This window comes from Cyprinodon variegatus, unplaced genomic scaffold, assembly GCF_000732505.1.
Source record: "Cyprinodon variegatus isolate N-32 unplaced genomic scaffold, C_variegatus-1.0 Scaffold373, whole genome shotgun sequence".
Taxonomy (NCBI): Eukaryota; Metazoa; Chordata; class Actinopteri; order Cyprinodontiformes; family Cyprinodontidae; genus Cyprinodon; species Cyprinodon variegatus.
Genome location: NW_015150826.1, coordinates 146720 through 159332, shown reverse-complemented (window position 1 = coordinate 159332; position 12613 = coordinate 146720). Strand labels below are relative to the sequence as shown.

General features: G+C 38.0%; 1 protein-coding gene across 6 annotated transcripts in view; it reads right to left on the bottom strand.

The window, feature by feature from the left end:
• The window catches only part of stat1 (signal transducer and activator of transcription 1), a 20575-nt gene extending 11913 nt beyond the window's left edge, over positions 1-8662 (bottom strand). For 5 of the 6 annotated variants that reach the window (XM_015386655.1, XM_015386658.1, XM_015386659.1 and 2 more), the window contains exons 1-17: positions 8548-8662; positions 6682-6809; positions 5158-5302; positions 4985-5080; positions 4816-4902; positions 4654-4732; positions 4494-4585; positions 4255-4406; positions 3024-3182; positions 2854-2946; positions 2728-2787; positions 2627-2647; positions 2000-2090; positions 1315-1356; positions 1031-1120; positions 583-681; positions 372-507 (exon numbers count right to left, since the gene is read on the bottom strand). In XM_015386655.1, the coding sequence (XP_015242141.1) occupies positions 372-507; positions 583-681; positions 1031-1120; positions 1315-1356; positions 2000-2090; positions 2627-2647; positions 2728-2787; positions 2854-2946; positions 3024-3182; positions 4255-4406; positions 4494-4585; positions 4654-4732; positions 4816-4902; positions 4985-5080; positions 5158-5302; positions 6682-6809 (1570 nt within the window). In that variant the 5' untranslated portion in view covers positions 8548-8662. Of the gene's footprint in view, positions 1-371; positions 508-582; positions 682-1030; positions 1121-1314; positions 1357-1999; positions 2091-2626; positions 2648-2727; positions 2788-2853; positions 2947-3023; positions 3183-4254; positions 4407-4493; positions 4586-4653; positions 4733-4815; positions 4903-4984; positions 5081-5157; positions 5303-6681; positions 6813-8547 lie in introns of all 6 variants that reach the window. The other variant, XM_015386656.1, reaches the window with a different exon arrangement.
• Between the last annotated feature and the right edge of the window lie 3951 nt (positions 8663-12613).

Sequence of the window (12613 nt, the reverse complement as noted above, 5' to 3'; positions counted from 1 at the left end):
ATTAGAGTGAAAAACTGGGTTAAATTAGAGTGAAAAACTGGATTAAATTAGAGTGAAAAACTGGGTTAAATTAGATTCAAAAACTGGATTAAATTAGAGTGAAAAACTGGGTTAAATTAGATTCAAAAACTGGATTAAATTAGAGTCAAATACTGGATTAAATTAGAGTCAAACACTGGATGAAATGAGAATAAAAGAAGAACTAAAAACAGCAGAAGTTCCCTTTCAGGACTAAAAGGTTACGCCTGTTGGTCTTCAGCCATCTTCACCCCCTGCTGAGGTCATTACTGGCTGATGGATGAGGTCAGGATCTACCTGCTGCTCTGCGCTCAGTAAAGGTTCTCAGGGTGTCTGTGTGCTGCGGTTCTGACCCAGTAGCTTGTCTGCCAGCATGTTGAGCTGCTCCTGGTTCAGGCCTCGCTTGGTGACGGACGAGAACTGCCAGCTGAGGATCTCGGACAGCTGGGACCACTTGGCGGCCGGCGGGGAGAGGAAGAACTTGAGGTTCTGGAGATCAGAGAGGGGGGGGGGTTAGCTTCAGAGCAGAGGGGGGGAGCTGGGGGAGGAAGAAGCGGGCCTCACTTTGGGTTCTGTAGTGAGCGTGTTGTACCAGAGGATGGAGGCCCAGCCGCTGGGCAGCTGGCAGACGTTGGAGATGACGACGAGGGGCAGAGCCATGGCCTGAAACAGAAAGATTTACTTCTACTGGGCTGAACTGGAAAAAACATCTAGAAATCTAGATCTAGAAATAAGTACAAATGTCTGTAAATGTAGGTAAATGAGATGATTTGCCAATAAAATGAGTATTTTTACTCTTACAATAAGATATTTAGATAAAATGCACTTGAAATAAGGCAATGCTATTGTGTTTTCTTATTTTAAACAGGAAACTGTCTCGTTCCATGGGCAAAATGTCTCTTTTAGCTCCTCAATCCAAGAACAAATGCACTCATTTTAAGAAAAAATGACTAATATAGACTTAAATTTGTGGGATTCTGTGTTTGGACGCCGCCTCGGCGGCCCAGCTCACCTCCAGTTTGATGTAGAGCCCGGACTGGTTCAGGTGCAGCTCCGACTCGAAGCTGAGGGAGTGGAGCTCCTCGGTTACGATGAGCGGGCCCTGAGGGAAACACATCAGACAAAGAAGATGGACATGAAACCGGAGACGGTTCCAGAACCGACCGGACCGATGCTGTCAGGAAAGGGTGGAGGTTCTACAAAGACTCTCTAGGTCTAACTGGAGGATCTGCCTCCCAGTGGATCAGTCACTGAAATTAATATCTGGGACTCCAGATTAACTAGAACCCGGCTCACCTCATTGGTTCTGTTTCCCGCCAGCTTCTGCTCCTTCAGTTGCTGCAGAAAAAAAAAAAGAAACACTTTAAATCAGGATGAAACCTGTTAAATGAACTAATTATTGGTTTTAGAACCAGGGGCAGAACTTCTAAACCTCAGTGTAATAACCCCTTCACCACTAGGGGGCTCCACCTCCTCCAACCCTGCTGCTTGTCTGCTCTGATTGTTTGTTTCTTCATCTTTGTTTGTAGTATATTGAAGCAGGTAGGAATAATAATGTAGGAGGTTCATTTCTACGCCAAAAATTCCAAATATTTGGCAGAAAAACTTGGATCTCCAAAGACAAAAATTAGAAAGAAAAAAAAAGAAAATTTTCCAATAGTAAAACAGAGCTGTTTCCAATTAGTCTAAAATGAAACGTTTGGGATCTAAATGCCAGGAGACTTCCTGGGACTGACGCAGAAGTGATATATTTAGTTTTTTAATCCTGAAAAACAAAAAAATTATAATTTCAGAGAATATCCGTTATTCCCTACAGTCCTGATCCGTCTCCTTGATCCAGACTCCGGATCTTAGAGATAATTTGCTCGTTTTGATCAATTTAATTCAAACTAAACAAAGTATTTTTTTTTAAAAAGCTTAAATAAATAATACTAGATGAGTTTATTCAGTTGTGCTCGGTCAGAACTGAACACATCCTCACCAGATGTCTGAACTCTGCAGCCAGGCTGCCGTTGGACTCCTCCATGTTCATCACTTTGGTGTTGGTTCCCAGGATGTTGAACTTCCTGAACCTGGTTTCAGACGCAGCAAGCAGCAGTTAGACACGATCCGGACTGAACCAGATGATCTTAGGACTCCTTTAATAAACATTCATCTGAAACGCTCAATAAATTAAATAATCTAGAACTAATAGATCTGGGTTTTCTGCTCAGGGTTCCGACACTTCCTCCTTCTCTATATTAGGAGCCAGGACCCAAACCATCCATCTCTGAAGTCTCTAACGAGGTTTCTGAGCTGGACAGACATGGACCTGCTGCTGGATTCTCAAAACATGTTCAGCCTAGAAACAACTTTGCTATAAATTAGTCCTTTAGAGGAAGTTAGAAACAGTCTGATTATAACATCTAAAGAAACTTTTGGTTCAATGAATCATTTTTATCCAACGCTGACTCTGCAGAACCTACCTGCTTCCCCCAAATCTAAACTAAATTAATCTGAGATTATCAGCTTGTAGCCAAACAGTAAGTCTATTCTAGGCTGCGCGTTTCTACACTTATCCAGGTTCTATGAGGATGCAGCAGCGTAGAACTACAGCACACAGACGTACCCTTTCTTCTCGGTCACGTCCCTGTGAGGAGGAAAGACAGGAGTTATTGTAGCAGGAAGGAAGCAGTGGGTCAAACGCGTCTCTAAGTGGGCGGGGCTTACTTATCGAACACGGCTTTGACTTTAAGCTGGTAGTTGAACTCATGAAGCTTCACCAGGAACCTGGAGAGCAACAAACATTCAGCGTCTTTCAGAGTGAAACCGGCTCTGAAAGCATCCGGTTCTTACCGCAGCTTCACGGTGAACTGGACCCCCGTCTTCAGCACCAGTGGCCTCTGAGGGTGGGTGGGCATGCAGGGCTGCCGCTCCACCACCAACGAGCTGCAGACAAACACAGAGGAGCTCAGAGCTCAGCAGCTAAAACATCCCAGAAGAAGAAGTAGAAGAACTGTGTGTACCTGGAGAGGAGGTTCTTGAGGAGCTCCAGGGCCCGGTTCTCCAGGTGAGCCTTCTTCTGAGGGATGGGGTCGTTTTCATAGGTGAACTTCTGCTCCAGCTCCAGCATCTTCTTCAGGTGCTGTCGGACCTGCTGCAGAGCCTCGGCTACGGCGGTGAACCTGCAGGAGGAGACGGGGATGTGAAGTTAAAGCATCTCTCAACATCCTGTTTCTCTGCTGGTTCTGAAGAACCTCTCTGAGCCTTCAGAGGTTTGGACAGAACCAGCACAGAGCCTCCGTCTATGGGGGGAGATCTGATCCAATATTTTTTTAAATGAAACTTTGCCGCTTCCTCGTGCTTTATTATTGTGTCAAACCTTATTAAAACTTCATATTTTTGAATTCATCTTTTTCTGATTTTTCTAATAAGATTCTCTTCATCTCTGGGGGCGGGCTTTCCTCTGGAAGGAGGAGCAAAGACGCATTTCTATTGGCCCTTTACAGATCACATTAAAGATTATTTAAAGTATGCTATCTGTAAAAGCCAACCTCAAAGAGAGATGCTAAAATTCATTTGCAAAGGATAAAACTGAAGAAAAAAAAAAGTTTAGAACAAAAAACTAAATGCAAAAAAAAAAAGATAAGAAAAAAAAAATCAAAAATATATTAAATTATTTTTAAAATTCTGATTTTTATTTTGGAAAAATAAAAAATGGGGGGAAAAAAAATCATACGAATAAAATTTCCTGAAATAAAGAAATAAATCTGTAAAAACAAAAAAAGTTTAAAAAGTTGCAAAAAACTATTTTAAAAACATAAAATGTGGAAAAAAATAACGTTTTTTTTAAAAAAGTAAAATCTGTTAGAAAACATTAAAAAATTAGCTTGTAAGAGATAAAACTAGTTTAGAAAAATAAAATGAAAAAAAAAAAGATAAAATAGCGAAAAGAATAGAATCTTTAAAAATTACTGACATTTTTTGGTAAAAATAAAATATAGGGAAAAAAATGAAAAATACAATAATAATAAAAAAAAATCTGTAAAAAACAAACAAGAACAAAACTATTAAAAAGTTTTGAAAAAAAAATCTGTAAAAAAAAAGAAAAAAAAAAAAAAAAAAAAGGAAAAAATCAGTTTGTTAAAATCTAATTTAAAAAAAGATAATATATGGAAATTAAAGATAAAAAAAATAAAAAACTGGAATGAATGTGAATCCTAAAGTCAGAGCTAACACGTGTTAGCGTAGCCTCACCAGTTCTGCAGCTGGTCCACGCAGGCGTTGGGCGGGCCGCCGATGCAGGCGATCTGCTGCCGCTGCTTCCACTCCGGCAGCTCCTCAGAGATCAGGTCCTGGATCAGGTTCTGGGTCAGGTTCAGCAGCTCCGTCAGAAAGGTAACCACGTCCTTTAACACAGACACAGGAGGACATGTTGGTTCTCGTGTTTCCAGATGTTTCCAGCGGGTTTCCTCTCGTGCGTGCTGTGAGCTCACGTGGCGTTTCTGCTTCAGCTCCATGCACATCCGGGCCGTGTGGAACTTCTCCTTCTCCAGCTCTTTGGCTGAGATGCCGTTCAGCTCGTTCTCTGCAGAAAGAAGCCGGATCAGCTCCATGTTTTCCCAGGTTCTCAGCCGTCTGGTCTCCGTTCCTTACCTCTGTTCTTCAGGGTGTTCATCTTGAAGTCGTACTCGTCCTGAAGGTCCTCCAAGTTCTTCAGCAGCTGGTCCAGGAACTGGAAGAAGAAACTCGCCTCCTTAGTGAGGTTCTGCTAACATCCAGCAGAGCCGATAACCAGAGTTGATCTGCTCATCAAACCTGAACTTTATCCTTCAGATCCTTGACTTTGTTGTCCAGCTTCTGCTTCTCCACCACCATGGCCGACACCGGTCCTTCTCCTTCCGCCTGTGGAAACAACGCCGCCGGGTTTGGATCTAACATTTCCAGATCAGATGGAGTTTCCTCTCAGCTCACATCCAGGTTTTACCTCCGCCTCTTTAGCGCAGGCCAGGATTTTCTGCTCCTCCTTCAGGTTCCTGGAGATGATCATCGCCATGGTGACGGGGTCCTCCTGGAACCGGTCCTGCAGAAAGGAAAAACGTTCCCGTTTAGAACCGGTTCAGCTCCGGGCCCGACCCGGATCCGGTTGAAGGCTCCCACCTGCAGGTTCCTCTTGATCTTGCGAAAGTTGTGCTGCTGCAGGAAGTTGCTCTCCAGAGCGAAGCGGCTGTGCTGGTCGTCCAGCTGAGCCAGCAGGTCGTGGAAGCGGATGGTGGCCAGCGAGTCCTGCATGGCCACCGTGTCCCTGAGGAGACCGAGGAGGACAGACGGCGTCAGCGCCTCATTGGTCGACTGATCACACCTAAATCTGATCTTTTCTCCAACCTTTAAGGCGCCATCATTATCTTTAAACCACTGGAGTCATTTCCTGCTAATTGACATATATTCCTTCTAAAATTGCTTTAAAATTTATGTTTATTCTGTTTTCAGCAGCAACGATGACGATGGTAAAATCATTCCGTTAACGCTCCTTTTTTTTTTTATGACTGACGAAACTAAATGTGGATCTTTGATGACCAAAAAAAATAAATACTCAAAGGTTTGTGTTTTAGTCAACCTGACGATGGATGATCCTAGTTATCCTTGTTACAAAAATCCACAACAAAACGAAAATATTTGGGCAAAAACTGAACATATGCAGGCTGGATGATGGTGGGGATTTTTTTTTTAATACGTCATATTAAAGTAGGCGTTTTTTCCTACGTTTTCTCCTGAATTTGAATAATAATAATATCGTGCATGCTCTCTTTGAGCAGGACGGGAGGAACAGCGGACGCTGTAGGCTTTATTTATTTTATTTATAAATGTTGTAAATCAGGTTGGGTCCAGATTAGCCAGCAGGTGGGTCCGGATCTGCTAAACCGTGACCAAGGAAAAGGACCACAATCACGCCCTCTTGTGGACTTTTCTGGTTTAGAAACAGAAAAACAAAGTCAAATTTCACACTCTGGATTTTCCGGCAGGTTTTCACTGAGGTCAGCACTAACACACACATTTTACCACAAAAAAAGTCCAACTTCTTTAACTGGATTCTTTCAAACCTTTGGAGTAAACTGCTCCCTGATGCTCAGACTAAACATCTAGGCTTTCTGTTTTCTTTCAGCATTTTTCTGCACCATCATAGCAGAGAAAGTTGCTGCTTTTAATTTCCTCTTCCATTCAGCCGTTTAAAAATCCCTTTTAATTTTTTTTATTTTGTGCAAATTAAGATATTTTTCCATTTATTCTCAACCTACATTAATACAGAATATCGTCCTTTTAATGAATTACACAGAAAATATTCAGAATCAACACAGCTTGTTTTTACCCAACTTGAGTTGAACAATATCTCTGCATTTTCTAAACCGTCAAATCTAATTATTTCAGTTCATTTTAGTAGAAAAGGAGCCGTCTGCTCCAGGAGGTTCATTCAAGGACAGATGGAAGATAAACATTTCTAATAAATGTCAAAAGTATCAGAAATGTGGGAAGTTATTCCTAATTTAAAGAGAAAATCTTCCATCCTACAACCTCATTAGATATGAAGTTCTTCCTGTTTGTTTCCTACTGAAGGAGTTCATTAGCTTGAAGCAGAAACCAAGCGATGAGCTCAGATTCAGGCCTGATCTCCTATCAGTTCCTCACCAGTCGATGCTCTCGATCCACCTGCTCAGGTACTGCCGGATGTCCATGGGGAACGAGTCATCATACAGCTGGTCCACCTGCTCCAGGTACTTACACTCCAGCATCTGAAGCTGGCACCACTGCGCCATCTGCTGGTGATAAATAACATCTGCATCAGATTGACTCAGTTTGAGTTAAATAAAAGCAAAACAAACAAAATAAATAAAAAAACAACCTGCAAAGTGATGCTAAATAATAAAGGATCAACAGGAAGCCTTTAATTAATCAAACTGATGGGATGTTGTGTAGAATTGATTCCTTGGAGAGACCATCAAGGATGTAAATAACAATAAAACCTTTAAACACAAGACGACTTCCTTTTATAACTGGATTCTGGTCTTCATGCATTTTGTTTCAGATTGAGAAACATCTAAACGAAATGAAAATTAGACAAAAAACATAGAAGTCAAACAAAACCAGCTCTTATCAGCTCAGAGCGGCAGCAAAGAATAGGAAATTAAAGCTCCTCCCTGATAAGATTTCATTAGAAACGGAAAGTTAAAACAAACACAATAATCTAGTGAGGAAGACTCTGTTACGCTTAATTTTATTACCTTAAAAAAAGGTCATAATGTATTTATGCTCCTATGAACCACTGGATCAATATGTTACTAGATTAGATTAGATTAGAAATAGATTAGTATTAAATTAAAGATTATTTTTGGGAACATTTTCAAATGCTACACAAATATCTGCCTTTTATGAAATCATAAAGAAGAACCAAATAGTTTAACGGACAAAAGAAGTGAAAATATATTCTTCCTAAATTTGATTTAATAATAAATCAGCACAACTTAGCTTTAATGTTATCATCTAGTTCCTGTAAGAAGAGCCAGTTCATAGCATAAAGGATGTGGGTCTACCATTAATCAGCTCTAGTTCTAATCCAAAACACCAGAATATGCTCAACAGATTACAGAATCTTTGAAACATTAACAACTATTAAAAACTGTTGTTCTATTTGGTGATTTTTGCAAATAAGGCCAAATTCGAGCCTTTTTTGCAACTTAGAGCTGCTCTATCCTGAGCACCTCATACTTATTTTGCCTTATTCTGCATTAAATGAGTTTTTAAAGCACAAATGTTTAATATATGATATGCAAATGTTTAATTAAATCGTTTTTTTAAAGCTGTGGTGCAGCGGTGTGCATGTTAACATTTAATTCAGATTAAAACAACACAACTGATCTCACAAATAAAGGATTATAATCTAAATATACTTGATATACTGGAGACTATGATCATAATAATTATATCAAAATAAACATTTCAATCCAGGTTTGGATCCAGGAGTTGCAATCAGAGATATATAAGGCCAAATAAAAAAAATAAAATAAAAATAGTAGATATTTTTGTATGTTTACAACTGAAATCAAGGTTCCACAAATTTTAAAATCCATATGAAATTAATTAAGAGAGTATAATAATAATAATAATCATGTATAAGTGTATAGTAATAATAATAATAAGTGTATAATAATAGATTGTGAACAGAAAAAAGCAGTTTATGTTGTTTAAAAAGAGTGAAACAGCCCTTTAATGCTAATCAGAAGCTAACCTAAAAGCTTTATTTACCTCCTACATGTCAGCAGCAACTGAAAATATGAGCCCATGAAAAACAGTATTTAACAGCAATAAGGCAGATTATTAGTATATATTGTTAATTAACAAAATAAAAGAATAAAAACTCATCTTTAACTTCCGTTAAGTTGTCTCGAGCTACTACTTTAGCTACTAGCTAACTCGAATGATTTGCCTCGCTAATAAAAATAAAACCGTAGCGAATTAAATGTTTACATGACATGACAGACAGGTGATAAGACTTGCCTTTTATTTTGTAGAAGTTTGTACTCTCGCTGTGAAACAGGTTTAAGGTCCTGATGGCGATTTCCTTCCACAAATGCTCGCTTCTGTCAGCTTCCCAACCTTCTTCTAGTGACGCACCACAGTGAGAACTTCTCAGCCAATCATAAAGGGGAATCCACAACAGGTCGCCGCCTCTTTCCTGCTTGTAGCCAATCAGAAGACGGAAAAGTGGCTGTTCCGTCAACTCCCACACGCAGCCGTAATAACAGTATTTAAAAACAAGTTTTTAACACAAAACTTTATTTTATTGGTTGTATTATATGCATTAGGAGGAAATATATACTTTTATTTAGTCGAGACATGTCATGGTATTTTTAAGATGCATTTTAGATCTTTAAATAAAAACAATATATGTGTGTTGGGGAGGAATGACACTAAGACGGAACAGCCTGGAGAAATCACGTGTTTTCAGAGAAAGGCGCAAATGCACAACATTGAAACTGAAACTTAACAAAAAAGATGATCAATGATTATTAAGTTTGCCCAGAATAATAATAAAGCACTGCTTCTCAGACGTTTTAAAATGAAAAATACTGTTTTTTGGCATATATTACTGAATATAAAAACTTAAAGCTTTTATCAATATCTTTCAATTCGAATTAATCTAACTATAATCCAAGAGTGTCAGTGCATCTATTAAATTTGTTTTGCTTTTTTGTTTTTTGTGTTTTTAGATACTGATATTTAAAAAGTAACTGTTTGATTTTTATTTTAAGATGCAAAAAATAAAATAAGCCTTAAAATGCAGTATGGGTTGGTTGATGAATCAGACTGAAGATGTTTTATCTTTATCGCTCCTTTTATCTTCTCTTTATTTAATCTTTTCTCCTTTTCTTTCTGTTTTTCCTTTCCTGTTCTACTTACATTGCAGTGTCCATATAATCTGTAATACTCCCTGCATGAATAATAAAGATATATATTTGCATAAATCAATCAGAACGCTGTAGCGATAGCTGTACTGCTCCACTTGTGAAAGTAAAATCTGTTGGGTTCTTTTTGGCATCAAGACAATTATTCTTATTGCCACATCGCCAGACAGGACACTGTTAAAAGAAATGTAGTGTTTCTCTTTCTATTTGAGTCAAAATAACTTGAGCAGGGTTAGGTTTTTAAACATCCTCCAAGGTTAAATAACTCCAAGATATCTGTTCAATCCATCATCCAAGCATTAAAAGATGATAAACTAACTGCATTCTGTGCTTAAAAAAAGATGTTTATGAACGATTGCTTAGTAGAGAGGGAATGTTGGCCTAGTGGTTAGAGCTGTGCGTTTGTGCTCTGAGAACGTTGCAAGTACCCAGTTCAATCCACACTCCTCCCTGGGCACCGCACAATGGCAGCCCGCTGCTTCCAAAGGGGATGGATTAAAAGCAGAGGTAAATTTCTCCAATGTGAGATCAATAAAGTTCAATTATTCAGTTATTATTATTAGGGAGGGAATGTTGAAAGAAACCTATATGAAATCCAGTTAGTCTGCCCAGGCTCACTGGGATAATGCAAAACTTTAAATCTTCTCTGGCTTGGTTGGAGATTCTCTTTCTTGCTGGACAACCGTCCTAATCGTAGAGCTGGAGACACAACGGAAGGTTAGATCAAAGCACATTAGTGTGATGGAATGGCCTAATCAAAGTCTAGTCTCAGTTCAACTCAGAACTAGAGGCACAACCTGAAAATTGATCATCTAGCCTGATTAAGGCCACTCTTGACATAAAGAGTAACAATGTGAGTCTAATGCTGGTTAAAATAAACCATATTTTAACCAGCATAAATGATTTCCTAAAAAGAACCAACTTTATAAGAGGAGTTTCAACCTTAGAAGGCCTGAACACAATCTTATGCCACACTTTTCAGTGTAATACTGATATGCTCCTTTCTCCACGCTCCTCTGCATTGATCTATGGCCGCTAATGCAAATCAAAGCACTGACCATTGAGGATTGAACATGACAAGATTCGGAATATGAATGTACAGAGAACCCACTTTTGATCTGGTTCTTTAGGATTAACAAAAAGTATAATTTTAATCAGAAAATATAGTAATAAGTTTGCTTATTGCAAAGAAATGTATATCTATATTTTGGAAAAAGACTCACAGACCGAGCATAAACCAATGGCTGCAGCAGATGTTATCTGTCCTCCCTCTGGAAAAATCATGTCTCTATTAAAGGACAAACAGGACCTGTTTGAATCTATTTGGAACTCCTTCATTAATTATGTTAAGACTCTGAATATCTAAAAAAAATAAATAAAAAGTGCAAGTGATTGAAGAACAAGTGAACCACAGTTCCAATTTATTGGAAGACAAATACTGTCAACTTTAATTTTCATTACAAGAGGCTAAGTATGAAATGTGATCAGTCGCATTGGAGTAAATGTTGTATGAGGCAGTTTGTTGTCTGTATTTTATTTTGACTTGAACAGTAACGTAAATATTGCTGTGATTACATTCTGTATATTGTTCAAGATGTTTGTTTAAATTGTTAAAATTTGAATAAATATATTTTGGGGAAAAAAAAGAAAATATAATAATGCAGGAAAGGCAATTATTTCAATTAAAAAAATGATACAAATCAAATCAGACATTAAAAATTGTATAAAATTTGTGCATTACTGTTTTTATTATTATTGTACATAAAATAAAATAAAAAATCTGATAAATGATAAAGGATGTTCCAGATTTCACCTCAGCTTTTTATCCAAATCAGTCTTATTTGGATAAAATTACATCCTGAACAAGTAAGTAATAATCCAAAGAGGAGCAATGTTCATTTTTAATGGAAATACAGACAGCAGACATAAAGACAGGAGACAAATAGAGGCAGAGGACAGAAACCACCATGGCTGAAGAGTGTTAGTTTACTATTTTTTATTTAATTAGATTTCTATTTAATTCCTGTACAGAGTCTTAGATCAATGTTTGGATTCTGATAGTTTGTGTTTTAGCAGAACAAAGACCTAAAAGGTCAGAAACCCCCATGAAGCAGCAACAGTCAGGACATCTGCTCTTAGCAACACGACATCAAAGCCCCCCTCTAGAATCCAGTTTCTGCTCAGACACTGATTCCTCTTCAGCTCCCTGCAATAATACAGCACTAATAAAAAGATTAAATGTTCTAGAATAGCTATAATAAGAGATAGTTATAACAATAATAATAATAATATTTCAAATAGTTTTTTTGTTGTTGTTTTTTTAGCAAAAACCACATCTTCATGCTGGAGTTAATCTGCTGCAGTTCACCTTAACCACCAGTAGGTGCTGCTGCTACACAACATTCTTGCATCCAAACGCAGTTATTAGAAGAGACACCATGTTGTCATATTCTGTCCAATCAGCTTACATCCTTTTGTGCAGAACAATAAAATTTGTATTCCAACACAGGCGAGTTTACCATTCACAATAAAACATAATCTGCTTTTTGCACAAACTTAAAATTAGCTAACTTTACGTCCCCATGGTCTTACCGGCGTAAAGAAAAAGTTTCTGTCTAGCGCAAGGGCGTAGGTTTGATTTCCACTTTGGTCGGGACACTATTGGTCCTAAGTTTCATTAATGTCATTTTACCTTTGCAAAAATATGCATGCCTTTTTAATGCTTGAAGTAAGCATTAGGGTGCATTTCGTTTAAAGCGAAAAGCAGCATTTCTTGCTACATTTATACTAATTTTATAAGCACTTCACACATTAGATGTTGTTTTTCAATGTTTGAAGCATCACTGGATCTGATGTATGATGAATTAGAACTTTTTTCCACTTTGAAAAGGTTTGCATTTAAACATACCAGTGACTAAGACAGTAGGTAAACATGTGCCAATTTAACCAAATATAGTCTAAATATGTGGATTTATCCTGTATTTTCTTTTGAAGATATAGAATTGTTCAGAGGTAAACAGGTTAAACACTCTTATTTTTTAAATGCTCTCTCTGTATCATGAAACAACGCAAAATAACACATTGAAGGAACGGCAAATACATTTATTATATTTACATTTAGTGGCATCATCTAAAAAAAACAACAACACTGAATGGGA